Raw genomic sequence first — 26,697 nt, 5'->3', positions numbered from 1 at the left:
GTAGACTTACGCATGACGATGTTGACAGTGAACGAACAACTGGCATCATTCCCAGAGTTGTCGAGGAAAGTGTAAGAAACGACAGTGGCACCGATACCAAAGAAGTCGTTTGGTTGATGGCTTCTTTGAGTCAATGTAACAGCACCAGAAAGGTCGGTAGCTGTGGGCTCTGTCCAAGATGCAACAGCACCAGGAGTACCAAGCTCAACTACACGAACAACACCGACTGGACAGTCGGAAATAACTGGTGGGGTTGTGTCCTCTGAAAATTGAAAGTAGTAATCACTTGACTGAACCCACTTAACAATGTTGTTAATATTTAGAAGTATGTCAAACCCAAACCAACAGAAAGGGCACAGGAAAGTAAGAAATGTTGATATAACTAAACGAAACCACAATGATGCGTCTTCATCATACCCAGTGCTGAACGGTAAATAAATTCATTGTCCAAGATCCCTTTTCATGAATGATTAATATATGCGAAGAGGATACTCACCAGTAGTAACTGTTACAGTAAAAGCACAAGGTGCATCGTTAGAACTGCTATCTAGGAAGACGTATGACACTACTGTTGGTCCAATGGGAAAGCTATCACCAGGAGCATGAGACCTGCTGGCAAGAGATACAACCCCGGAGATATCAGTAGCTGAAGGTTCAACCCAACTCACGGGTAGGCTAGTCACACCAAGCTCTACAGTTCGGAGGATATTACCGGGACAATTCAGAACGGTTGGAGGTGTATTATCAACTGCAAAAAAACAAAACAGAAAACAGAAATGCTTCAAATGTGTAAAAGCACAGAGCCAGAATGTGAGTTGAGTTGCATCGTTGGTGACATGACAGAAAAGGTTGCATAAAAGAGTAAGAAATTGTAACAGATATGACACTAATTAATTTTGACCAAAACACTAACAGCGCTATCTTCAATAATATATATATAAAACTCATTCTTCTTCAACACACCTGGGGTCACAGTTACATCAAAACCGCACTGGGCAATGTTGTTTGAGAGATCGGTGAAAACGTATGATACAGGAGTAGTTCCAAGCGGAAACGCGCTGTTTGGTGCATGACTCCGAGTAATCAAGTTGACAACACCAGAGTTGTCCACAGCAGTGGGTTCAATCCATGTTACAGTCGCAGAGGTGGTCCCAAGCTCGACGTTTACATTGATATTTGCAGGGCAGCCGGATATCGTAGGTTGTTGGTTATCAACTAGAGGAAAGAAGAAAATTAAAACCAAACAACTTTCAAATTAACATAACGGAGGGAGGTCTTCAAACCACTTGCCAAACTGACCCTTAAAAATTGCCAGTTACCAACTGCAACAACTGTTGTACCCTTTCAATTAATTACATGTGCATGTCCTTATTATGTTAATTTAATCTCACTAATTAAACCAGGGCTTAAATATTGTCTAAAACAGTGGTTTTATCTAGAATGAATCCCACCTACTGTCACCCCAGGTTTGGAGCAAGGGAATCAACAATATGGACATTTGAAAAGGAACATATACCAGAATGAGTCCCACCTACTGTCAACCCAGTTTTGGAGCAAAGGAATCAACAATATGGACACTTGAAAAGGAACATATACCAGAATGAGTCCCACCTACTGTGATCCCAGTTTTGCAGCAAGGGAGAGGCTATCTTGCAATATATTTTCTTTCTTATAAGGGTGATGCTTGGCACTAGAAAATTCTGTCATAATAATATAGGAATAGGAATAATAAACAGCAATAATAAAACAACAATTGATCATAAATTAAAAACGATAAATACAGCCCCAATGCATACCTTCTTCAATTGTAACACTGAAAGAACAGATTGCCTCATTTCCCGATGGATCAGTGAAGACGTATTCAACATTTGTAGTAGTCCCACCAAGGAAAAAGCTCCCCGGGCTTCGGTTACTGGTGACCGTTACACTTCCAGACAGATCAGTAGCTGTTGGTTCAACCCAAACCACAGATGCACCACCAGTACCAATATCTATATTTTGGAATGTGCTGGATGGACAGTTGCTGATTGTGGGTGGGACATTGTCATCTGGATGAATTAAGAATTACATGGTCATAGTAATTTAATAGTTAATTTGTCCAGTTCATTCTTGGAAACCAAGCATAAACAGAAGCAATACTGTGCAAGCTGAGCGGTGGAACAATGCTTACTGTTAGTACAAATAACAAAACAAATGGTGAATGAAGCATTGGTTCTTTCATCGAAGCATGCCTTCAAATAGGCTAGATTTTCTTACCTGTTACCACTGTGACAGTAAATGAGCATATTTCAACATTTGAAGATGGATCTGTAAATTCATAAGTGACAAGAGTGGATCCAACTGCAAAGGCACTACCAGGGCTATGGCTTCTGAGTGTGAGGGTAACAGACCCAGAGTTATCTACAGCAGTTGGCTCTGTCCATACTACAGTTGTCGATGGGGTTCCCAATTCAATTTCCCTGAAGATGTTATTTGGACAGCCTGTTATTGTTGGCTTTTCATTATCAACTGAAACACCAAAAAAAGATTGAAAGTGTCTTAATTTAATGTTCAAACTTAACCACCAAGTGCTGCATTTTCTATGTCTGCCCTATTGTAGTTAGTTGATCATGTTCACTACTACAAGCCTCAGGGAAAAAAACTTGAATAAATGTTTTATCCAATTGCTTTCAAATATGTCAAAGCTAAAATACCCACAAACGAACAAGTATGTGCAAAAAGTAAAATAACAGGCCAACAAAAGCACTCTGCACAGAACTTGATCCCAGTTTACACTCAGTACAGCTGCAATGTAATGCATAGCTATCCTAATGCATAGATGCGTGTGTGTGTGTGCAAATCATTAGCAAAGCTACTTGCATTCAATCATTTTATATGAAATACAATACTAACAGCTCTATATTGGAGGGCTGTCTTGAAATAATTTTATTGCCTAATTTTAAACATTTAATAGTTTAGTTGTCTCTGAAATTGTGAAAGATCCTGTGGTATTGCAAACAATATACAATATGCAGCAGTTGCCTTGCCTTGCTGAAATAAAAGCTGTTTCAAAGATTTCTTGCCTAAGCAGTATCACATCTACAACGCTCTGGTAGTTTTAATGACATTAACAGTATAAGGGTTTACGGATTCTTTGTAAGCAGTAGGACAACCTCTTACACTGTATATAGTTAAGTTGAGGTGGAAACCCAGTATTTCAAAAGATCATAGTATTTAAACTCAATAAATATGAAGTAAACAAGAATTCTTCTTTAGGAAATAAGGTTGAAATGCAAAGAGAATATATCGGCATGATGATCTCAAACTGGAATGATGAAAGACTGTGTTCAGCTATCATAGATGTGCCTTTGAATACTTTTACAGAAAATAGTTACCAGCTATAACGGTAACAGTGAAAGAACAAATTGCTGTGTTCCCTGTTGGGTCAGCAAACACGTAGGTAACAGTTGTGGGTCCAACACCAAAGTTTGATCCAGGAGTGGATGTTTGCAGAATAATGTTAACAACCCCAGAGTCATCTACAGCAGTAGGTTCAATCCATTGGATAGATGTCTGAGCAGTTCCAAGGGGGATAGTGGTTTGAATGTTGGAAGGACAATTAGAGATGGTTGGTCTGGTTTCGTCACCTGTGAGATTAAACATTCCAGAAAATGTTATAACAATCACTTAAGAACATTTTCTGTCATTTTATCTTTTAATTTGAGTGGTCAATTACTCAAAATATTGTATTATCATTTATACTTGATGGTGATGAGGTGCTCCCATAGGAATGGATACCTCAGGTAAAACTTCCAAAGTCACAAACACACAATGCAGGTGCATAGCACAAAAAACACAAAATTTACACTCCATTACATACCTGTAGATTTGAAATGCTTCATTGAATGCATATAACATTAGAATGGATACCGACTAGCTGGAATTGCCATCAGAAATGCAGAATCAGAATATGTATAGTCAATAACTACTGAGGCTAACTGCTAATTAAAATTGAGACTTTTTGGGCATGATACTCTAGTAAATTAAGTGAAGATGCACTGAGTGAAATGAAGTTTAGAGTATGCTACTTTAACAAGATTATACATGCTTGTATTGTTACATCTTGCATACATCCACATTCCTTCTGGAAAGACATTTATATACCTATACTTGGGTTCTCAAAGTTATGTGGTTCATCAGCTGACTAAGTATGCGGTTCAGCCATCTTGAGATATTATATTTATAGGACATGGATCATATATACAAACACAGTCAACGATGAAAACCGCAAAGTTTATAATTATCGTAAACATTTCAAGTGAGACATTTAATCTTATAGGTTATTTGCAAACTGCTAAACCTACCGAAGGAAGACCATTGAATCTGGAATCCAGTCAGCTGGACATTTTTGTCGGTCAAAAATGCCATCCACACAGTGTCTGACTCTATGCTAAAGCCTGCTGGTATATTGGAGCCCTCGAAGAAATAATGGTCATTTGGAACAGTTAGACCATCCAACTGCGATTGGGTGAAACTCAAGCCGGGACCAACATACAATTCATCTTTCAGACTTTCGATGGCAAAAGGGCTGTTAAAGGTGAAATCGATCCTCTGCGCACCTGGTATGTAAAGAAGGTACAAACCACCATACCTGGAGGAATAAACTTCAGTAGGCCATCCAGGGCTTGAAAATGATCCAGTTTCACATCCTGATCCATAACAGGTGAATATTTCATCAATATCTAATGAAAGAAAAGGCAAATGATTGATAAATTATCATATAAAATATTTTTTTCCTACACACAATCACATGCTATACTGCATTGACTAATTTATGTACAAAGGAAATGTTTCACATTACTTTATTGATGGTCCAAAAATGAAAATATTTTCGTTTAAAGTAGACCCTTCGAAGTTAAAATTGTTTAATTCTCTAATTCGTAGCCTAATGTAATGCAGTAGTTCCACAGGTAGCCGAATTTCACAAATTGACTATATCTGTTAACTTACAGAAGCGATGAATGCGTCAGTCCACCGAACACTGTGGCTTGCTTTCACGCATATATATATAACTAAAGTGTAAATCTGCTATTGAGAACGGTGTTGGAGTGCGTAACGCATGCCCTTTCAAAGCATACCCAACATGGAAGAGTTATGCACAGTTTACCTTGTCAGAAGGCCTAGGCTAGCAAGGTCTTTAGTTTGCATTACACAGAGAAGTGAGAGCGAACAGTATGCTTAGGCCTCACGTAATGTAGGTCTCCGACTTTATCTATGACACCATCGTTGATTGCTTGTATCATGCAGTCCACGGCCCAGTTAGACAATGATGAGCCGCGGGTTGACCTAAGTTTCTGCAACTTTTTGGTTGTCATGACAAATCGATGATGAAATCCCATCATCCTAACGCATTATTCCTTATTAATTATAGAGAGCAAATATAGTTCACCCGAAGGACACCGTCTTTGGTAGAGAGTACACCGTAATGGTGACGTAGTGAGGTATATTACGTCACTGGCACTGATGTATATATACGTCACTGTCACTGATACGGTATATACAGAATGTGAGTTGACTCTTGGTTACTTTTACCGTGGAGCTATGACATATAGCTCCATGCTTTTACGTAAACCATTCAAAGCGATGGTGGTGTCACGCAAAACATTGAAGCCTGAAACGCCGTTAACTGATGATAGTACTTTAACGACACATTTACCGTTGAAGTTGAACCATAACAACTTCCTGGTATAGCAAAATCACGTTTCCCTTAACCACCGTCGCCGAATGCCCAACAGAGTTTATATTGGGAACATGAGTAACTAGTACTATTTTATCCGGCATTACATGGCTGTGGCGGTTATACCAAATGGTACCGAGGGTCGTTATGCCAATATTCCGGTTTGGGAGGAGACAGGAGAGAGAGGAGTAAGAGAACTATATAATATCCCTTAATAGATAGCCTCACCGCTCTCCGTAGGCTACTCCCGGTTAATATTGATATATGCAGGTTGACCAACAAGGTCTATTCTATTCGTTTCTGAGAAGGATATACATAGCAAGAAGCGATACGTTTCCAGTGCCTGACGGACATACTTAGAGAAAAACTCAGCCCAAAAACGCGTTAGAATCGAGACACTCGGATGCGAGACTCGCCGAAATTAGTGGAATTACATAATGTCTTTATAGAACTTGTAACGGAAATTAGCCTACATGGGTTGATAGCATATTTTGCGTGACAACATCTTTGGTGTTTCAATAACAATGAGTGGTTCCATTCCTGAAAAAGTTAATCATTCTCAATATTTTAATACAAAACCATCACCAGTTATTGCGTATTAGAACGAACAATTTATAATACAGACACGGACAGCTAGGCAACATATAGTTGCAGTTTCGCAAGCTTGTAATTACACGGGAGTTTCAGGCCTAAACTTATAATGCAGGATGCCTGTGCGAAACATCACTAAATTTCACACAAGCTCACAAAGGCACCGAAGACTCGCCCCAAACCGAGTGCGGCCATCTGAAAAAGTTAACTTTCCGTTGCTTGCAAGTGACGTTTTGTTCGTGTCGGTACAAAATGAAACCTGATACCTTAATGTTATCTTTTATCTCTGCTATTTACACTGTGTTGTGGGTAGTGGCCGTATAGCTGCATGTACTGACTGTGCCCTAGTGTCTAATTACCGAAGGTAGCAAGCAGTGTGTGTATTTTCTGAGATCGATGGTGTGTGTCCAACACTTCTGTTACACCTCATTCGAAACTAGGTCAGATTACCGGCATTAGACGTTTCTTTTTGCGCGAGTCTTCACACCCTTTAAATGACGTAATCGCATTGTGTTAGTAACTGTTTAATGGTAGTCAGTATAGGCCCCAAATTATTGCATGCTATAACTGCTAAGTTTTCAAAAAGTACATTCCTGGAGGTCTGTACACTCCAAATTGTTCACGGATATTGTTAAGGAGCACACAAGATGACTGAATGTCCCAGTGATAAAGTTTCCTCGAAGGTTGTAATAAAATCAGAATTTTTGACCAAAGGTGACCACATTTGAATATCTAGCATATTTAGGGCCAATACAGCATACCTTTAAATAACAATGACAACCGTACAATTGATTCACGTTTTCACATTATGTAAGCAACTCTTCCAAAATTGGTTTTGAAATAAGAACAAAGCAAAGCCTTATGAAATGTGCAACATTCAGGATTGAGTATCGAATTTGGGACATTTAGTAAAATTAATTTATTATTATACTATGGAACGTCCATAATGACTGAGTTTTACGTCAATACAAACAAACCATATCACAAACAATACATTACTACCAAGTTAAACCAACATCGCAAGACGATAAATTTAGCTGGTAATCGTATATGTGTCTTGTTATTAACTCGATCCTTGTTATGCACAAACATTGCTACTCATAAACGGAAAGATATATATTTATGAAAGGTTCTGCAGTGGACTAACTCACGGAAACACCTGTAGAGAATGACGAACATATATACAAAAGAGGTTATTTATTTGACAATACTTTATGCTTATGCAAAGGAAACTGCGAGATGACTACCAGCGAAATCATTACTTTTACACATTGACAAAAGAAACGTCGCTCATTTTAAATCCTTAATTGGATTCTTCCTTGTGTGAAAGTCCATAAAATAGAATTCTTAAGTTAACTGAAACTAAAGTTATAGGACAGAATTCTCGACAGTTCACTATCTGGGATTGATAAGCTTCACTTTTCCAATGGTGCAACTGTGGATGTCCGGGTAGCACTTACATGGTACCAGACAAATGCTACTGGTTGAACAATGATTCTACAACAGAACAGGGTCACATATATAACACTATGCGACAAAAGAAGAGGTTCCCCCCCCCCACGACCCCACCCCATTCGAGATTAGGTCAAGGACAGCCTTGACTGCAAGCTAGCTCCGATGAATTACCAGAAAGGTTGTACTTGTCAAATACTGTTGGAGTTCAACAAGAATAGATTATTATAATGGTCCATCTCAAAGTATCGTTATACCGGATCATCCCATTGGCCGATGTGGGAGGTCAATTTTCATCCCGCAAGGGAAACTAAGTAAAAACTATAGATGGAGGTGGTGTCCACGGAGGTGGTCCAACCACATGGTACCTCCAGAAGCACCAAAGTGTTTAGTTAGCACTGCTGTAGTTAACTTCACACTCCCCCAAAAAGTAATAAGGATTATCAATAGCTGGCTATGTATATCATATGGCGCTGTAATTCAGTCTACAGTTGGTTTTGTTCAAGAAACCGATCTCAATCTTACGGACATACGGTACATGTTGGTCTGAATTATATTTAGTGGGGAAAGGGCAGTACACCCAGAAATGGACATTTCATCCAAACATGTTGCCGGTTATCTCAACAAGTTTAAATTTTACTGGAATATATTTCGTTTTTGTTTGGACAAAATGTCGACACAACATTGTTTCTAGAGGGTGGTGTTCGCGGCTATGGCGCTTGAGAGGTTTAGTTTTGATTGCAGAAGCTGGTCAACATATCACCCGCACCCTGCCCCCCCCCCCAACACACACACAGACATCTCGTGGAATATTGACATACTTGTACATATTCATACTTCATTGCTTCGTTTGCAGCTGATTATCACCACAATCAGTTGCAAATTGCTTTCCATACTAACAACAATATGGCCGTTACAATATCATGTAGTGTTGTAGTTGATGGACATCTATGCGTCTTTATCTCTCCGTTGAAAACATACGCATTACACATGATTTCGCCCAAGCGTATGTTCTTCATAAGTTTATATTCATATTCTTAAAAACATTAAAACATAAAAACCTACCTGCAGTGGGAGTCAGACAGTTGTAACCCATTTCGGTAGGTGCATCACATTCACATACAAAGCTTGGTTGAGCGTCAACATTTCGATCGAAGCACGTCTCACCTCCAGGACATTGATTTACGGCACATTCTGGAGTAAATACATGAAAATAAGGACACGAGACATGTTGGTTTATGGATGTTTCCATAAGTCAAGCAGTATAAACTTTGAAGGACACCATGCAGTTTTCCTTCCTCCAGATTAAGAGGATTGGGGGGGGGGGAAGAGGGGAGGGGGGAGGGAGAGAAGGGAAGGAGTGTACGTCAGTACGAATTCATGCTAGTGTTCAGAAGTACTGTACATGTGCCGTCTCAGTAAATTTTCAAAGGGAGGATTGATGATTAGCGGCTTGAATATTCAGTAGAGAGAGAAACCAGTTATGAGTCCTAGAGGTGGGTTAACATGTTCCACTAGTCTGTCCAAAGGTGTCACTCAAAATGTTGTACAAATCACATCATGTCGAGCAAGGGCGCAAACATCGGGGTGGGTACCAAGAGTAATGTCAAGAGTGATCACCGCCCCCACCCTCCCCTCCCCCTATACTGGCACAATATTACAAACAAGCATATAGTGTATAGTAGATATGTGCGGTACTTCCTAGTCTGTTTCAAAAGCTGAAAAAATATTACACCATTTGCATCGAAGAAGCATCCACATTTTGTCAATGGGGAGGGATACCCTCCTCCTTGACGAAATAACATCTTATATAGCCACCAGGACAATAATGGTGGTTGCGGCCCGATGGTAAGGTGTTTATGGGACCAAAAAGAATGGATGGATCGAAAAGCAATTATGAGTTGGAATCTTAATTATTTATAGCAATTACCAGTACAAGGAGTTATATTAGTAGGAATTTTGGGAAAACAAGTGCTTAAATAAATATTCGAAAAGCCATTAAAGCCATGTGGTTCCAAAGTGAGCAAGTCAAAACGTCTAAGCATTTGGCCGGCATTGTTAAGTTGTCAATCCCAGGAAAAGCTTTTGGATAGCATCCGAAGAAGTAACGGAAACAGGATTAATCGAACAGTAGAAATTCAAAGAAAGTTGCAACTTCTGTGTTTTTGATGGCTGGTAGTTTACCCCACTCTAAGAATTTCTGGGCACGTGGAGTCGGATTTTGTAAAAAGCGACAAAAATGGGGGTCTTGTGGCCTAGCATTGGATATATATGAGGTTACATTTTTGGTTTCTGGTAAAGAAAACATACTGTTGTTTATTACTTGAGAGATCAGAGATGAGGCAGAATTGCTACTCCTAGGGTCACAGACTCAGTTGTCGTCTGGGGTGACCGTGCTCCAGTTGGTAAGATACCTTAGATTACAATTATGTGTACCGTGAAATCAATAAGTTATGGAAAAACGCCGATTTTTTATTATTTTTTTTATTTCTATAATGTAAAAACTTCCAAATCATTCTAAAAACCCACAATCAAGAAAACATATATTGAATTATTTCCGTGTCAATGGCAAAAAAAGTACAAAGACTATATTCTAATTAAACAAGCTTAAAGTGAACTTTTATTTACATTGTTTCGAATCATATGCTTTGCATGAAGGAATCACGTGATGACATTTATAATATTAAGATATTTATTAGCCGGGATAATCCTGTGAAGTATTCTATATTGAAACCACCTTAGCTGTACGTCATTTGTACAAAGAAATGGAACTGAGCTTATACAGACCAAGAATCCTCTAAAACGCTCGGGGTCTCACAACATTTTGAATAATATTTATGTTTAAAGTCTGTCGAGTTCAACATTTTGTCTTAGACAGACTTACAGTACAAGCTACCTGTACGGTCACAAGGTGTGACATTAACAAAACTATTTACTGGATTATCAAGCTATGATCGGTATTTAAAACAAAATAAGGATCTTTATCGTTTATACTGTAATATTCAAGAAATTTACACGCAACAGAAAAACTTTAACAAAGAGGTCAAAATTATAAAAAGAACCTTTCTCATTGATCAAATCATTGATAAAAATAATTCCTTCATGAATCCAGTGGCGATAGCATACAGGCTTATTATCAACCAAAATAGAGCTATTGTTCCAAATTGGCTGGCTAAGAATTAAATTATCATCATTTAAAGAGTCAGGATGGCTTAAATTATTAAAGAAACAAAAGGCTGACTGAAACACATCTTTCCAGAAAGGATTTCGATAAATCGAAGTTATTTTTAATTCCCATTTCAATAATGGCAACAGATCAAGACGTGAAACATTAATTCCGCTGAGTAAAAGTACATACGTCAAGTTAAACAACCCTCAGCAATTCAGCCTGTTTTATAAACTTTGTAATTTCATTTTTAACAAGTCATTGACGTTGAGATGGGAATATATTTTTGATGAGGTACTTTTAAGAAAATTAACAAAGGATAGAACCCGGGCACAACAAATCAAACGGTTTTGATGAGGTGAACCTACCTTGTGCCAGACTTAATCCAAAAATCGTTATTGTGATGAAGGCGAAAAGCCTGAGTGAGGTGGCCATTTTGGTTCCACCTCGTTCGAGTCTGTACATTTACCCTCGTCTTGCAAGGCACAGCTTCACTCGTTCACGAGAGATTTTAGACTAACCACTCCTGTAACGTCTGAAAGAAAAATTTAAAGCACGCTAAGAGGGCTTTGCATAATTCGATTGTTATTTAAATAGGCTACTGTTGACGTTTTAGTGAGAGCGGGTTAACCCCATTGATGTATTCAGACGCTAAGCTGAGAGGATAGCTCGATGAGGACTTGGCTATTGTTGTCAGAACAAACTCCTCTATTCAGTCTGCTCTCCGGGCCGAATCGGCCACTGAAACCAGGATGATGGGTTTAGTCAAATCGATCAATCCCCACCCAAGCGCTGGGTAAAGGAATTCGTAGTTACACGTTGAGTCATCTAGGATTGTGATACTGCACATAAAGTTGTACAAGGAAATATCAAATACATTATTCAATACTGTGAGCTGTAAGTTTAGTGCAAAGCCTAATCGCCGGCTGAATCGATAAGTAATCATCCATTTAAACTCACATCAGCTTCAACCAGCAGTTTTCCTTTATAAAACTCACGCATGAAGTTACCACTCTTTGGGCTTAAGGAGCATGATACATGGGTGGGATATTCTTGTAATCAGCGATCCATCAAGTGGGTTCAACTTAATAGGGACGCTACTGGGATGCCAGGATTGCATAATACAAACTGCATCATATATGTAGCACATTGAAAAGGTGTGGGAGAGAATAGGTGTGGCTGAAAGAAAAGGTGTGGAAAAGTAGTGGAAGAGAATTTCAACTATCTGCTGTATAGTCAGGTTCGATGACTGCTCGACAAAAATATCTGTTAACCCCTATTAAAAGACTCGAATTTTCCATAACCGATAATCGTAATTCAAGCATCACATATGCTAACACCGAGCTTTGAACATATGACCATTTTTACTTTCATAATCCGTCAAATTATTGGGTCAATATTTAATAAAAAACATGTAAACTTGTTATGTAGAACATCAAAATTTCGACACGAGATACGAAATTGTAGATCATACATGTGAACAACGTCAAATACTAAAGCGTCACAAGTTCGACGAAACACGTCTCAATTTAACTTCGAACTAGAAAACTAGAAAGTTTTAGATAATACATCAATATTTCCACATGAAACATCAACATTTCTATTTAAAAAAATCGGATTCTTACGTTAAAGCTATATATATATATATATATATATATATATATATATATATATATATATATATATATATATATATAAAATAGTACTAATTGTTATCAAACCGTGAACCGAGGTGCTCATTTTATAAGTTAACACTAGGTCATCATAGGATGCCACATGTCTCTGAGATGTTTTCACAGAATGTCAATGAAGATTGACAGAATTCATACTTTGAATTATATAATAATCTTGTTGCCCAGAGAAAATGTTTTTCACCAAGATCCAGCTCCAGTCCTCTTGGGTCGGAACTGACCTATCATCCGATGGTGTGTTTTTAGCGTAAAACCGAATACGTACCAATCATTGATAGAGTAAATGAATGGGAGGGTACTTGATAACAGGGGAGGGCAAGGTTCGATGCCTCTGTAATCTAGGCTTGAGTTAAATCCTTCGATGAAGTAGAGGTGGCAGAAAGTTAAGAAGGGCTCTCTTTTCTATACGGTAACCCTATTATATGTTGAACTCCAAAGTGATGTATGTCTGCGAGCTTTATGGTTCACTAACTTTGAGGATAGCCATGGATTTAGTAAAAGCTATAGGGATTTAAAGAGATTTAAAGAGAATAGAAAAACACGGTAAATAAGATGATGTAATATAAACGAGACAACTGATCTCATAAGCTTTGGCATTGATACTGACTTTTGTTTTTCGCCATTTGGTTTAATCTCACCGTTAACGCCGCTCTAGAGCGTGTCTGTCTGTCTGTATTTTTTGTTTGTATGACAGACATAGGCGTAGGAGGCGAACCAAATATTTTTGTGAAAATTCGGGCAATATGTTGGGCACCTACTGAAAGAAAAATAAATTTCAATGTGTTTTTTTCAATGGTTAAACTTATATTATTATTATTATCATAATTATTGTAACGACTTCCCGAAAAATTGTAACCAATAATATAGAAGGGTAATAACACGGCAAATGATTGTATGTAATTGGCATGCGATGTAATAACACCGATGCATTCTTATATGATATGCACATAAAGATGTTGAACGCGCGCGGAGAGCGTACAAAAAATTGGTTATATTTTCGGGCAAGTCGTTACAGCTCCCCCACACCCACCCCACACCCACCCCACACCCACCACACACCCTAAATAAAATTGGGCTCCTATGCCTATGATGACAGATTTGTGCATGGTTTAGTTTTGTCATTTATAGTGATAAGGTTGACAACGTATACTAACATATCTGCTTTTATAGAAGCGGTACAGATCATTGTCCCGAAGACTAATTGCTAGTTGTTATTAAGAAAAGTTGATACAATACGCCGTGTTTATTACACTTCTAAATGGAATTACAATTACAATTAGGCTGAGCAACACACACACACACACACAGAAAAATAGAATTGGTAACCAAACATTGCAACACAGGAATGATTTGCGAATATAACAATATTCATATCACGTGAGTTAATGACAAACATCTGTTAATATATAGTCACACGAAGCATGGGTCTGTGCCCGAACAACACACAAATTGATCCCTCTCAACCCCGGCCCCGTTACATCGAGACTTGTAACAGAACGATCATGACCAGGTTAAGTCTAATGAGCAACATGGGGGTGTGTCCCTTGGAAGCCAGGAATAGTTACTACACAAATCATGCGTCGGTGATCATCCTGTTTCTGCTATTGTATTTCGCGTCTTGCTTCAACGTACGATGTTAGGTAACAGCAGCCTATTCTCAGCAACCTATTCCTGAACAATACAAATAAGTAGCCCGCCGATTGCGCCAATAATTCAGATGCGGTTGTTGCCAGGATGATCAGACAGCATAGAATTGTTGTGTAACCTTACGCAAGCAAACACGTAATGCCTCGGTGGTCCCGACTGCTTTTATGAATCGACAGACCAGATCCGATAAAAGTTAACATAAATAACAGCGGTATAAAGAACAGCTATGTTACGTTTTTGTCCAGAACAGCTAAAGACAGTGAAGATCACCGCCCTCGGTCTTTGGTATGGATCATATGCATGGGATCGGAGGAGGGTATTGTAGCACAGACTTCAAAGGTGAATTGGGAATTTTGATTCTGTTTGTGGGGGAGGGGCACAAAGTTACAACAAGCCTCTCCGATGAAATTACTTCTCTGTGCATCCATGCATACCTCACATTCCAGTATCTGAGTGATTTTCGACAACAGGGCACTTTGAAATTACGCATTTTATTTGTAAATTCTTAACAACAGATCACCGGTGCTTTATCCGATGTGTTCATAATCATAGGCGTAGGAGGCGGGGGGGCTGGGGGGGGGGGCTGCAGCCCCCCAACCAATTTTTTTGGTGAAAATTCGGGCAATATGCTTAGACTTTTTCGGCCACCTACTGGAAGAATAATAATTTGCAATGTGTTTTTCATTTTTTTTTGGTGAAAATTCGGCAATATGCTGAGAATTATTCGGGCATCTACTGAAAGAATAATAATTTGCAATGTGTTTTTCAATATTTTGGTGAAAATTCGGGCAATATGCTGAGAATTTTTTCGGGCACCTACTGAAAGAATAATAATTTGCATTTTTTTTCCAATTTTTTTTGGTGAAAATTTGGGCAATATGCTGAGAATTTTGCGTGCCCCCCTGACGGACTCAAACGGACTGCTGGCGCCCTTTCAGCTTTTTACCACTTTTTACTTATTCGCGATTATTGACTTTTTAATTGCGCTCTCAAATACCTATTGACATTTGTCACATTTTGTTAGTGCAATTTTCTGACAAATGGCGATGACACCTATTTATTCTTCGTTTATCTGTAAATTAGCAAGGCCTGGAAAGGGTCATTTCCGGCGATCTAGGGAGTAACTTTACTCAAAAAATTTCTGTACGCTCCGCGCCAACCTGTGGTGGCGCTCCACTTAGATAGTGTCAAAAGCGCCCCTACAGACCATTCTCTCCCCCCACCCTGACCAATACCACATAGCTCCGCCACTGGCACCTAGTGAAAGATGAAGAATTTGCAATGTGTTTTTCAATGGTTAAACTGATATTATTAGTATTATCATTATTGTTGTAACGACTTCCCCAATAATTCTAACGGCAATATGGAAGGGTAATAACATGGAAAATGATTTCATGTTATTGGCAGGTGATGTAATCACTGATGGATGCCTATATGATATGCACATTAACATGTGGAACGCGCGCGGAGCGCGCGAAAAAATGTTGGTTATATTTTTCGGGCAAGTCGTTACAGCCCCCCCCAAATCAAATGAGGCTCCTACGCCTATGTTCATAATATATAATATGGCTTAAAGTTGCAGAATCTGAGACGAAAAGCAATTGTGTGATCTTTGTTCGACGGTATGTGAAAGCCATTATGTTCATAAATAAATGTTATGTAGGGCTTTCGACAAAAAATCTTCCTTTTGTAATAAGATGTCACCATCAGAATGACAAAATTGTAGTTTTTGTTATTGTTAATGTGGCAACGTCCTGTAATCTCTAAGTTATATGCTAGCGGGAACCATTTCGCCTAAAGTGAAAAAATAGGTTCTTTAACCGTCGGGTTTCATCCATATTTTATTCTAATCAATACATTTGAAGCTAAAACCCGTTACAATACAGAATATGACAAGTCAAGTTTCAATTCAAATAATACAGTTAGATTTCTTTGTTAACTTTTCATAAAAAAGTCTGAATCTCGGATACTTAGAGGTGGGGCAGGTAATATTCTCACAAATAAAAAAATAAATAAATAAAAAAAAGGTACGACGAAACTCTTGAATATGATTTATTCACAATATCATTTCCGAATTTATCTTGTCTTTATTGCTGGCAATACATCGATACCCGGCGACCATAAACACGTGACAAATCGCCGTGTCAATGCGAGAGAACATTATATTAGGGATGCTATCATGATGACAACGATCAGTGAAGTTATACGTCATAATTTCGAACTTCAATAGTCTAAAATGTGGAACATAGAGATTAAATATATCGATGGTAACCTTGATACACTGTCCTTCCTGAATCTCTGATAATTAAAAGCAAATGGAATAAATAATAATCAAATTTCTATATCAGGTCCGTTAAGAGTCACTTTAGCATATATCCATGGAACTCTATGTTGTCCCCTAAATATCCAGTATTTTACAGAAATATGAAGTAGGGCATCCTATTATTAATTCTGATATGAAAGAACAACTTTCAGCTGTTTTTTTCTTCAATGTACATTTTTCTTATAAGTATATAGTAGATGAAATTCACATTTGATATTTGGATGCACCATTTTGAGAAGAAGATTTTTTTGTTGAAGATCTCAAAAGGTCATTTTGAATGGACCAATAGGATTTAGGAATCTGTACTAAGTATGAATGAATGAGATTTTAAGCATATATAAAGCCGGTTCATCATTGTAAAAGAGGTTATGTAGTTATCATAACGCATATTATAAAACGCCAAATGCAAAAGCTATATATTGTTAACGAAATACAACCTCTTTCATTTGTTCAGCTGCAAATATTATTCAAGTTGTGATATAACAGGCTTAACTTGATGGCAGACGAAGTTGTTAAGGCGGAACGGTATTGAAATCTCGGTTGATTAGTGACCCAATGGCACCCATATCACCTCTGGGAAAATTGCAACCGACAAACCTTGATAAGCTGTCGCTACATAAAGGACGGAGCCTTGGACCTACTATTCATTGTCTGGAAAAAATTACGTAATCCATTAAGATTATTCTCGTTATTCTATGGTACTTAATCACTCTGGATTTTAAGTATAGTATCAGGTAAAGAGGTAACTTCTTTTCCTTGGAAAGTTAATTCTACTTGACTCTAAAAAAAAAAATATGATGTGCGCATGTGTATTATCAAATTCTGAAAAGTCTCTAAAAATTACTATGGTGCAAAGTGCAAATATTCTTCGTTTAAAGTGAACAAAAAAATCGGAATCCAGGGCTGATATTAGGACTGATTGTGTTGGCTGTAAGGGTCTTTTTCATAAGCCGCTTTGAAATAAATAAGCTATCCAGGGATCAGTTTGGAATTTACGACATAAAAATGCCAAGTTAAAATGCCAAGACAAACCTCTCTCTCTGGTATGGAAATAGACCCAATTCGACCATTTCTTAAGGCATTTCCTACATGCTATCAGTCATAATTGGCAAATCAACAATTTAAGGAGTTTTGAGACAAGTTTGTTGTTGTTGCTGCTATGATTTTTTTGCAAAGATTTTCACTTGACACCGGTTGCGAGTGGAAGATATATCGATGCTCTTTCAACCTAATAGATTTTTAATGCGTAAAAGATCGCTTTGATTTAGGCAGTGTTGTAGAGTAAAAGCAATATTTTTCGCACACCAATCTGCAGCTAAAAGACAAGATAAATAATTGGGAAAATGTACGAATGTACGAATCACTCACCCAACCATTGAAGTCAAGCTTAAATTAACGATTGAGCCGGACTAAAAATTCCGGAGACAGAAAAGTTACGTTCGTTCGACTAAAACTACAGGTATGCCTGCGCTTAAAGTACATACGAACAAGTCCATCCCCTCTCTATCTTTGAAATGAAGATGTATCCCGCAGCTAGCCTATCACGTAGTCTCGCTGACGTTAGACAAGTGTGAACATAGGCTATATGACGTACCAAAAACATGTAAGTATGAACGCAGGCCTACATTCGTTATCATTATTACGTACGTAGTTACTTTTATGTACGTACGTAGTAATAATTACGTACGTACGTAATAGTTACTACGTACGAACGTAATATTATTGCGTACGTACGTGATACTTATTACGTACGTACCTAGTGATTATCACGTATGTACGTAATACATATCACGATCGTACGTAATAAATATATGTACGGACGTAATATTAATGCGTATGTACGTAGTGTTATTACGTATACGTACGTGATAATTATTGCGTCCGTACGTAGTATTTTTACGTACGTACGTAATAATTTGTTTTACCCTGACCCCTCTAGAGCTTCGTAGGTTACCTCATCCTTCACATCAATTAACAAACATAGTTATTGTTTCTTTGATATGGGCTATAACCATCCTCTCCATTCGATGTAGGGTACATCTGCCATGCCTGTTTAAAGCAGAACTTTGCTCAACAATTTACCCCCTAAGAGTAACATTTGTGTTTGGTTGTGACCTTGAATTAATATCACCGTTCCGTACAATATATGATTGTATTTTTTTAATCTAACTATAAGATCTTTTCTATCAGGGGTTATAACCAGTTCAGTTTAACAAGTCCATTCAATTCGTAGATTTATGTTGCACAAATTGATATTTAGTGTTAATTTCTTAGATGGCAAATATGTGAAGATTTTGCATGAATCCATCATATTTGTAGGATATATTTGGTGGACAGCAGTATATAAATCATGGTTTTCAAAGATCTTATCATTCCTTCAACATTATGGCCATACTATTGTGGTTTTGCTCGTCAACAAAATGTTCCCATATTTTTCTAGCTTTCTTGGTTTGGATATTTGTGGATCTATTTTAACACTGGGTGCACCTGGTCTGAATTGTTGTGGCATACGGCATATGTAATGGAGTATATGGAAATCACATGTAGGGTAAGTATGTATGTTCGGTATGTATTTTGCAAGCAGAAACTCGCGAAGAAGCCATCATTGGCTTATAAAAGCCGCAAACTGACCGAAGTCAATCTCTTAGATTCATATTTAACGTCCATGATTATGAACAACTCTGTAACTAGACGACATATATACATTAATCTTGGAGTGACTGGATCTTAAGGCTGGATCTTATCTCATGTACTTATTAAAATCTGTACATGTTTGGGAGTTCTGTTGTTCTCCAGATTCGAATGCAGCTTATATTCTTCAAAGTTACATGCAAGCAGCTTTCTTCTTGAATTCGAGATATCAATTACACTCTCATTTAGTGAGTTCTATCCAGGAATGTTATTACAAAAATAACTTGAGGTTCATTGTAAGTAACTGACAACAATCTCTTTATTTATTTATTTCCTTCTAACTTGTGCTTTTCCAGATATTTCTGTTCACTATTAGCATGTCCCGGACTATCAGTTTATGTTTTGTTCCATTTCACGATTATAAGGAAATCAATCTCCTTTAAGTCCTTAGTACAAACGACCAACACAGTTTCCTATGTAGGCATTCCCATATCTGCTCTCAGTTAGGTCGGTGATTACCCGGCATGCATTATCACATTTGTATGCATCGCCGCCGAAAGACGGGACACAATAAACGGGACACAATCAACGGGACACAATCAACGTTAATAAGGAAATCCATCTATTCCAAGTCCTTGGGACAAACGACCAACACAGATTCCTATAGGCCTTTGCAATTCTGCTCTCAGCTATAGGTCGGTGATTAGTCCTTCCTTTTGACTGAACCTTACAACACTGCTTTCACCCTTTTCTGTTCCTTTGGATAAGAGTCTATTAGCAATTCTAAAATCTAGAGATAAGTGAAAGATCGGTAAAGTAACGTCAAGTTACGTAAGTCACACAGAAATCTCGACAAAGGAAGTCACCCTAGCGTACTTTGAACAATGCACTCTGCGGGGCACCCTCGAGAGAGAGAGGTGGAGACAGAGGGAGTTGGAGAGGAGGTGGAGGGAGAACATTATATAAGCCAAGACAAATATACTTGCATAGTTTACCGAGATTTAAATGGCACTGATTATTCAAGCAAGATAAGTGGTTGTTAGACGGGTTTGGGTTGAAGTTTGGTTTGTCCCAGGAGCTACACCGAACATGGTTTGGGAGATGGAGGGATGAATAAATAGTGAGACCGCTTATGACATCAACTTGTTCTCAGGAATGTTGCGATAAAAAAGAAAAATACATGTTCACCCTCCTTAAGCAATCGGTTTTCATTACTTTTCTGTTTGTCTTGATATGGCTGAAAAGTATAACTAACTGCTAATTGAATTATAGTTAGCTTGTTCAGAAGTATAATACATCAATTTAGGAAACGCTGATCATTCTAATAATTACATCAGTTCGTATATATCTGAAACTATTGTTTACTCACAATTGTTTGAGAGGAATCATTTCCATCTGTTCTCACATATTTTCAATGGAAAGTTAGTTCGCACTGAAGTATGGTTGAATAACACAGCTTATGATGATGATTATTTTTAAATAGTATTTTGGAAGGGAGGGTGAAGGGTGGGGGCGGCTTACAAAGTGTACACCTCTAGCTAACGATATATTCTGGTGGCAGACAAGATGACATTTTCATAGAAATGAAAATATTCCTCATGGTTGGTTGAAAATCCCATTTCTATATCTTGTCGCTAACTCAAGATATATGGTTGAAAGTATATATTCCTTTGACTTGCTATGCCCTCGATTCTTCCATGGAGTACATCCCATTCGGTGGTGTAGTGTATTATAATGGGAAAAGTTCCTCAAAAGTTGTTAACTCTTCTATCATACTCGTTTTGGTGATTTGTCCTTGGAACACATCATTAACTCATGATGTTGCCATATAGATTCACAAAATACCACCAACATGGGGAAAAAGTCCCATCTTTGTTTAAAAAAAAAATGCTATGAGGATGTGAGTTTGACGTATATGCGCAGAAAATGTCCAGCATTGAATTAAGAATGCAGCCACCGGAATATTGACTCTTCTTCTTCCGCTCCCATATCGTCCGATGAGATGAAGAGAGGTGCTTGCAGCTTGTCCAGTCTTTATTAAGAAAGGAAAGAAAAGAGTGTGTATAGAAGTGTATACGTTGCGTTGGTATTTATATTAGCTCTAATAACCAACCCATGGGTGTTTCAATTTCAAAGGCCTGCCCGTTTTCGTTTTTTTTCATTCGCTTGCGGTTTTCCGTGTTTACCACATCTGCGGTTCATATACGAGTGACGAGAAATGAAAAAAGATTCTCGTTGCAAACGACACTTGCCGGGCCGGTCGTAATTAGATACTGAACATCAGGATGTGACGACTTCGTTAACGTGTGTTATAGTATTTGAAGAACATTTACGGAAGGGGAAAAGGAACGTGTTGCCATGCCCCAAGTGGCTACCGCCCTCTATATAATCAACGATATCAAATATTTGCAATAATAGTACATTTGGGTAGCTATACGCATATATATCTTATCTCAATGAAACACATTGATATGTTGTTTTATTAAAGACGACAATCCAGTGTTATACGACACACGGATCATTGACTAGAAGTGTCAATTACTGAATCAAAGTTAACTTGTTCAGAGCAAGTTCGTTCAATGCTTAGTATGGTAATGAGGAAGACCACATGAGAAGCAGATCACACCGTGCTATAAAAACAAGTAGCCTATCATTCCTGTATCATAATAAATCATAGCAATTTATATTTGTTTTGCCAATTGTTTTTTGCCCCTTTGCGTCCCCGAATATTTCTGTTTGTGCGTGTGAAGGAGGGGCACTTCCCCTGCCCCTCTTCTGGCTATGCCACTGCAACAACAGAAAATTAAATTTAACGGCCACAACAAACCAAGGTTATGGATACAAACTTAGCATATTTTGTAACCTAAATGGATGGGGACACAGTACCGACAATGGGCAGTGTACATAAAACTCCGAAACATCGAACACACTTCACTGTCAAAACGTTGAGAGCCGAAGAATACAGGAAAACTTGTTTATGACTACAATACTGTCATTATAGACAAATCACTATGACATATTATTAAACAGTCAATATATATAGTCTTATAACCGGTCTGCACGAGGTGATGCAATCTCATGCGTAACTTTGTGATCAATAGGTAAGCGAATGATCGAAGTGTGAGCAAGCAATGTTATCGGTTTCTGTTAGTTGATTCTGCTTTCTACATCTTATTAAAACATTACCAATTGGAAATCAGTTTTAAAGAAAATGTCAAATGATATGCAGTTGCTTCCACCCATAGGATAATTTATGTTTATAACAAAGTAAATATGTTAAATGAATGTGGGATAAGCAACAAATTACTTCACTGTTAAATAATTTAATTGGTTTAAATAGTTTAATTAATATTTTTAAGGTCATTCAGTGATGACTACGACTACTCAACCAAGATTGTATATTACATGTTGATTACACTTATGCTTAGTAAATCGTTGATATATTAGTGTAATTGAAATTAACATAAATAGTTGGATAAATATGGGTGGATCTTTTTATCCACTGTGATTTAATAATGCATAACTCAATATCTGCCTAGGGGTAGAAAAGTGAGCGATTAAAAAGGGTGTCTGACAGGCGCGTAACCGGCCTTCGTGGTATAAGAGGGCAAGCCAAATTTATATCACCACGTTAAGAGTCACGGGGAATTTAAATTTAATTAACGTATGTATTGCTTTATTACTGTTCATGACACCATATAGGTTTTACCCTCTGATATGAATTCGAAATTTGTATGTATTTTAGATCCTCCTGCAAGCAGGAACTCGCGAAGAAGCCTCATTGGCTTATCAAAGCCGCAAGCTGACCGAAGTCAGTCTCTTACATTCATATTTAACGTCCATGATCATGAATTGTCAATTGTCAACAACTACATGTAACTGGACGACATACATTAATCTGGGAGTGACTCGAAATTTAGGGGGAGGGAGGGTAGAGAGGAGTTTCCCGTGGCCTTTGAGCTTTTTGTATCTGTCCAGTGGGCTTCGATGCAAACTATAATGCTATCCCCCAGTCAAGAAATTTAAGTAAAATTAACGCTGGTATTTATATGGCTCTTCGTGACACCATATAGACTCTACTCTCTCTTTCGACCATATAGACTCTACTCTCTCTTTCGACCATAAAGACTCTACTCTCTCTTTCGACCATATAGACTCTACTCTCTCTTTCGACCACATAGACTCTACTCTCTTTCAACCATATAGACTCTACCCTCTCTTTCGACCACATAGACTCTACTCTCTTTCAACCATATAGACTCTACCCTCTCTTTCGACCATATAAACTCTACCCTCTCTTTCGACCATATAGACTCTACCCTCTCTTTCGACCACATAGACTCTACTCTCTTTCAACCATATAGACTCTACCCCCTCTTTCGACCATATAGACTCTACCCTCTCTTTCGACCATATAAACTCTACCCTCTCTTTCGACCATATAGACTCTACCCTCTCTTCGACCACATAGACTCTACTCTCTTTCAACCATATAGACTCTACCCCCTCTTTCGACCATATAGACTCTACCCACTCTTTCGACCATATAGACTCTACTCTCTTTCAACCATATAGACTCTACCCCCTCTTTCGACCATATAGACTATACCCTCTCTTTTCGACCATATAGACTCTATCCTCTCGAAATATTATATTATGATGAATAACAACACACTTGGCTGATGTCCGCACTGAGAAGGGGTTTAAGAAGAGAGGTGTCCCCCTCCCCTTAAAATGATCTTATCATTTCCACCATATAACTACAATCGTGCATTCGAACATTTATGGAGCGGAGGAGCTGCACTCACTGGCGTATTCGACCCTGGTACTGGGGTACTCTATATTCGGCCTGCTTTGAACTCGGACTGATAGGATCTGAACTCGACCTTGGGTTCCGATGTACTGGACTCCTCTACATCACTGTAGTATATAACTAAGACTAGAAACGATCCTAAGTTAAGGCAAAGACATAATCTTGACATTAGGCCGCTCTTGTTTGTATTTTGTGTAACAGGTTTAACCACCGATTTTTTCCTTTTCTTACTTGTCAATATGTTGGATTACACGAAAACAATGGAAAGGGGGTTACATGCTAGCGCTATGCCACCAATCAGTGTACGCCCTATATACACTTGGAAGTATTAGTAGGGTTTTCATGAAGTATTACTTTTGTTAGCACTGAAACAAGTGTATGTTTGAAAACTGTATTATTCCTGTCTTGGTACAATCCTTCTATAGTATTAAAAGCAAGTTCATCTCTACTTAAATAGGAGGGAACTACAGTTAAACAACTTGTGGAAGGTAATCACGTGAAGAACAGAAGTCAAAAGATGCGTTTGAGTTAGGAAAACGTATTTTAGCAGGCGAGTGTGACGAATCCAAAAACATTTACAATTTATCTCTTATGATGGCGCTCGTCACATTTCGGATTTTTTTAAAGCACTATCTACAGGCCAGTGTTACAGGGTTCATCGTTCGTGCTAGTCCATTGTAAACAATGTTTTTTTTGGGGACAACTGTCCATTAAAGTTTCGTTCAACGATTATTCGCTGTGAATGATGATGTACCCTTCCACCATGAGAGAGTGGTCAACAATGGCTGACTGAGATGCTCATATAGTACCGTAACACCCTTTAAGTCAACCCCACGAGCTCGCTTAGGAACGGCACATTCAAAATAATTTCTGTCATCTCTATACCTTCGTTCTTGACCAAACATATGATATCGCTGGTACCCAAAGGTTTGTAAGCCCGCTTGGATTATTTTATCAAGTTGTAATGGAACTGAACACAGGTCACCCACCAAATATGCCGCCATATAACAATATGATCCATATAACAAGTCTGTTACTAACTGCTTCTGGTTATAATTTGGAATCCCACGTTTGATTTTTCAGGAATTCATGGGTAAGATAAATTACATACAGTGTGTACAAATTTTCCTTTAATTAAACAAAAAATACATATTAGCCATCAACAAAATTTGATTTTCGTCACAATAAATTGTCAACATTCACTTCATTACGTTAAGGAAAAACTTTGTGTTCTACTTAGTAAGTAATCCAGTACGTTGCTTCCAATTCAGAATTACACAGCTATAATGTTACAAAAGTTTGTAACATTTTGCAATTGTTCAGAGTGGGCTGAGACCAAGATTTCTCGAGCTTAGCACTATGTGAAGTCAAAAGTAGATAATGGACCATGATATGATATGTCTTGTAAATTGTTTCAGCCTTAAGGCGCTTCAGCGAGCCAGGGGCGAGTTTTGGGAGCGGAAGGATTCGGAGGCTAGACGGACGTAACGGAGGAGATATCGCGTTGGAATAAGAACCCGTTGGTGGATTAGCAGGCAAGATCGCAGATCTTGGATCTGTTGATGTTGGCGTTGGTGAAGATGCGGTCTGCTGCCACCTCGATCTTGTCTGCTTCTTGGTCGTTGAGGTTGCGTATTCTGAGTTTCCGGAGGGTCTCCTTCAGGGAAACAGGGACCTGTTAACTGAACTTCTCGATGATAGTGTTGAGAATGAACCAAAGGCAGTGATATCAGGGTTCATTGATTTTGCAAGTAACGATGTGTACTACGACGGGAACCAACCGAAAGGATGAGGTGACTATACCCTTAGATAATCGGATTAAGACACTGGAGTACGACAAACAGAAAGCCATTGAGAACGGAGATAATAGTCTATGAAATAAGATCGAGTGAGCAATAAACAAATATGTGCAGGACATTCGAAGTGAATTTTTCGGAAACTTTAAAGTAATTTCTCGTGCTTATTTGATTATTATTCATAAATTGGTAAAAAGAGTATTGATGCGACTTTGGGAAGGTATTAAATGACCATTTTGGACGTTTTAATCACTCATGCAACAGAGGCATGTCGTTAAGTCTACCTGAATCCTAAGACGACTGTTTTGTATTTGATGCCAGGCTTGTAAGTTAAACACTTAGTAAATTAAAAAGATGTGTAGCGTGTGGGTCAGACAATATTTCTTGCTGGATTTTGAAATATTTTTCAAATGAGCACCAATATTTACAACTATCTTGAAGGAAAAGGATTCAAAACAGTGAAATACCTCGTGTGTGGAAAACTGTTTATATATAAGATTTCCTGCCTCGAAGATAAATAATCCATTGTTTTAATCCATTGTTCTGTAAATGAATTGGTTCTAGCATGTGACCGCAAGAATTTACTGCTCAACACCCCAGAATCAAAGGAAATGTGTTTTGAAAACAAAATCATAAAGCATGAAAGTCTCCTTCCATCAAAATCCCCTAAAAAACCCCTACAAAACTGAGTACTTGGGAGTATACATCGATGACAGTTTGACCTTTTCTTGCCATGTATCAAAGATTATTATACAGTATCTAGTTTGGCTAAGTTGTGTCTTTCTTTAACCAAAATGCGAAGGAAAATGTTTCGAATATTATTATTCTACCACATGTGATCTGTGCAGTGCCTGTCTGGTACCAAACATAA

At 38.1% G+C, this 26,697-nt stretch overlaps 1 protein-coding gene and 1 long non-coding RNA gene across 4 annotated transcripts in view; one reads left to right on the top strand and one right to left on the bottom strand.

Annotated features, from left to right (window-relative positions):
* Nucleotides 1-11,445, bottom strand: part of LOC139962930 (uncharacterized) — a 48,299-nt gene extending 36,854 nt beyond the window's left edge. The window contains exons 1-9 of one of the 3 annotated variants that reach the window (XM_071963351.1): nucleotides 11,294-11,445; nucleotides 8,825-8,953; nucleotides 4,344-4,721; nucleotides 3,375-3,626; nucleotides 2,257-2,508; nucleotides 1,797-2,048; nucleotides 964-1,215; nucleotides 497-748; nucleotides 11-262 (exon numbers count right to left, since the gene is read on the bottom strand). In XM_071963351.1, coding sequence (XP_071819452.1) covers nucleotides 11-262; nucleotides 497-748; nucleotides 964-1,215; nucleotides 1,797-2,048; nucleotides 2,257-2,508; nucleotides 3,375-3,626; nucleotides 4,344-4,721; nucleotides 8,825-8,953; nucleotides 11,294-11,390 — 2,116 coding nt within the window. In that variant the 5' untranslated portion in view covers nucleotides 11,391-11,445. The remainder of the gene's footprint in view (nucleotides 1-10; nucleotides 263-496; nucleotides 749-963; nucleotides 1,216-1,796; nucleotides 2,049-2,256; nucleotides 2,509-3,374; nucleotides 3,627-4,343; nucleotides 4,722-8,824; nucleotides 8,954-11,293) is intronic. The other 2 variants (XM_071963344.1, XM_071963359.1) reach the window with 2 other exon arrangements.
* Nucleotides 11,446-18,050: 6,605 nt separating this feature from the next.
* Nucleotides 18,051-26,697, top strand: LOC139958421 (uncharacterized). Its single transcript, XR_011789782.1, has 3 exons — nucleotides 18,051-18,189; nucleotides 19,027-19,134; nucleotides 25,449-26,697. It is a non-coding gene; the product is annotated as an uncharacterized lncRNA (long non-coding RNA).

The sequence above is a fragment of the Apostichopus japonicus genome, chromosome 3 (assembly GCF_037975245.1).
Source record: "Apostichopus japonicus isolate 1M-3 chromosome 3, ASM3797524v1, whole genome shotgun sequence".
Classification (NCBI taxonomy): domain Eukaryota; kingdom Metazoa; phylum Echinodermata; class Holothuroidea; order Aspidochirotida; family Stichopodidae; genus Apostichopus; species Apostichopus japonicus.
The sequence above is the reverse complement of the archived record's forward strand: the minus strand, read 5'-3'. Positions and strand labels throughout refer to the sequence as shown.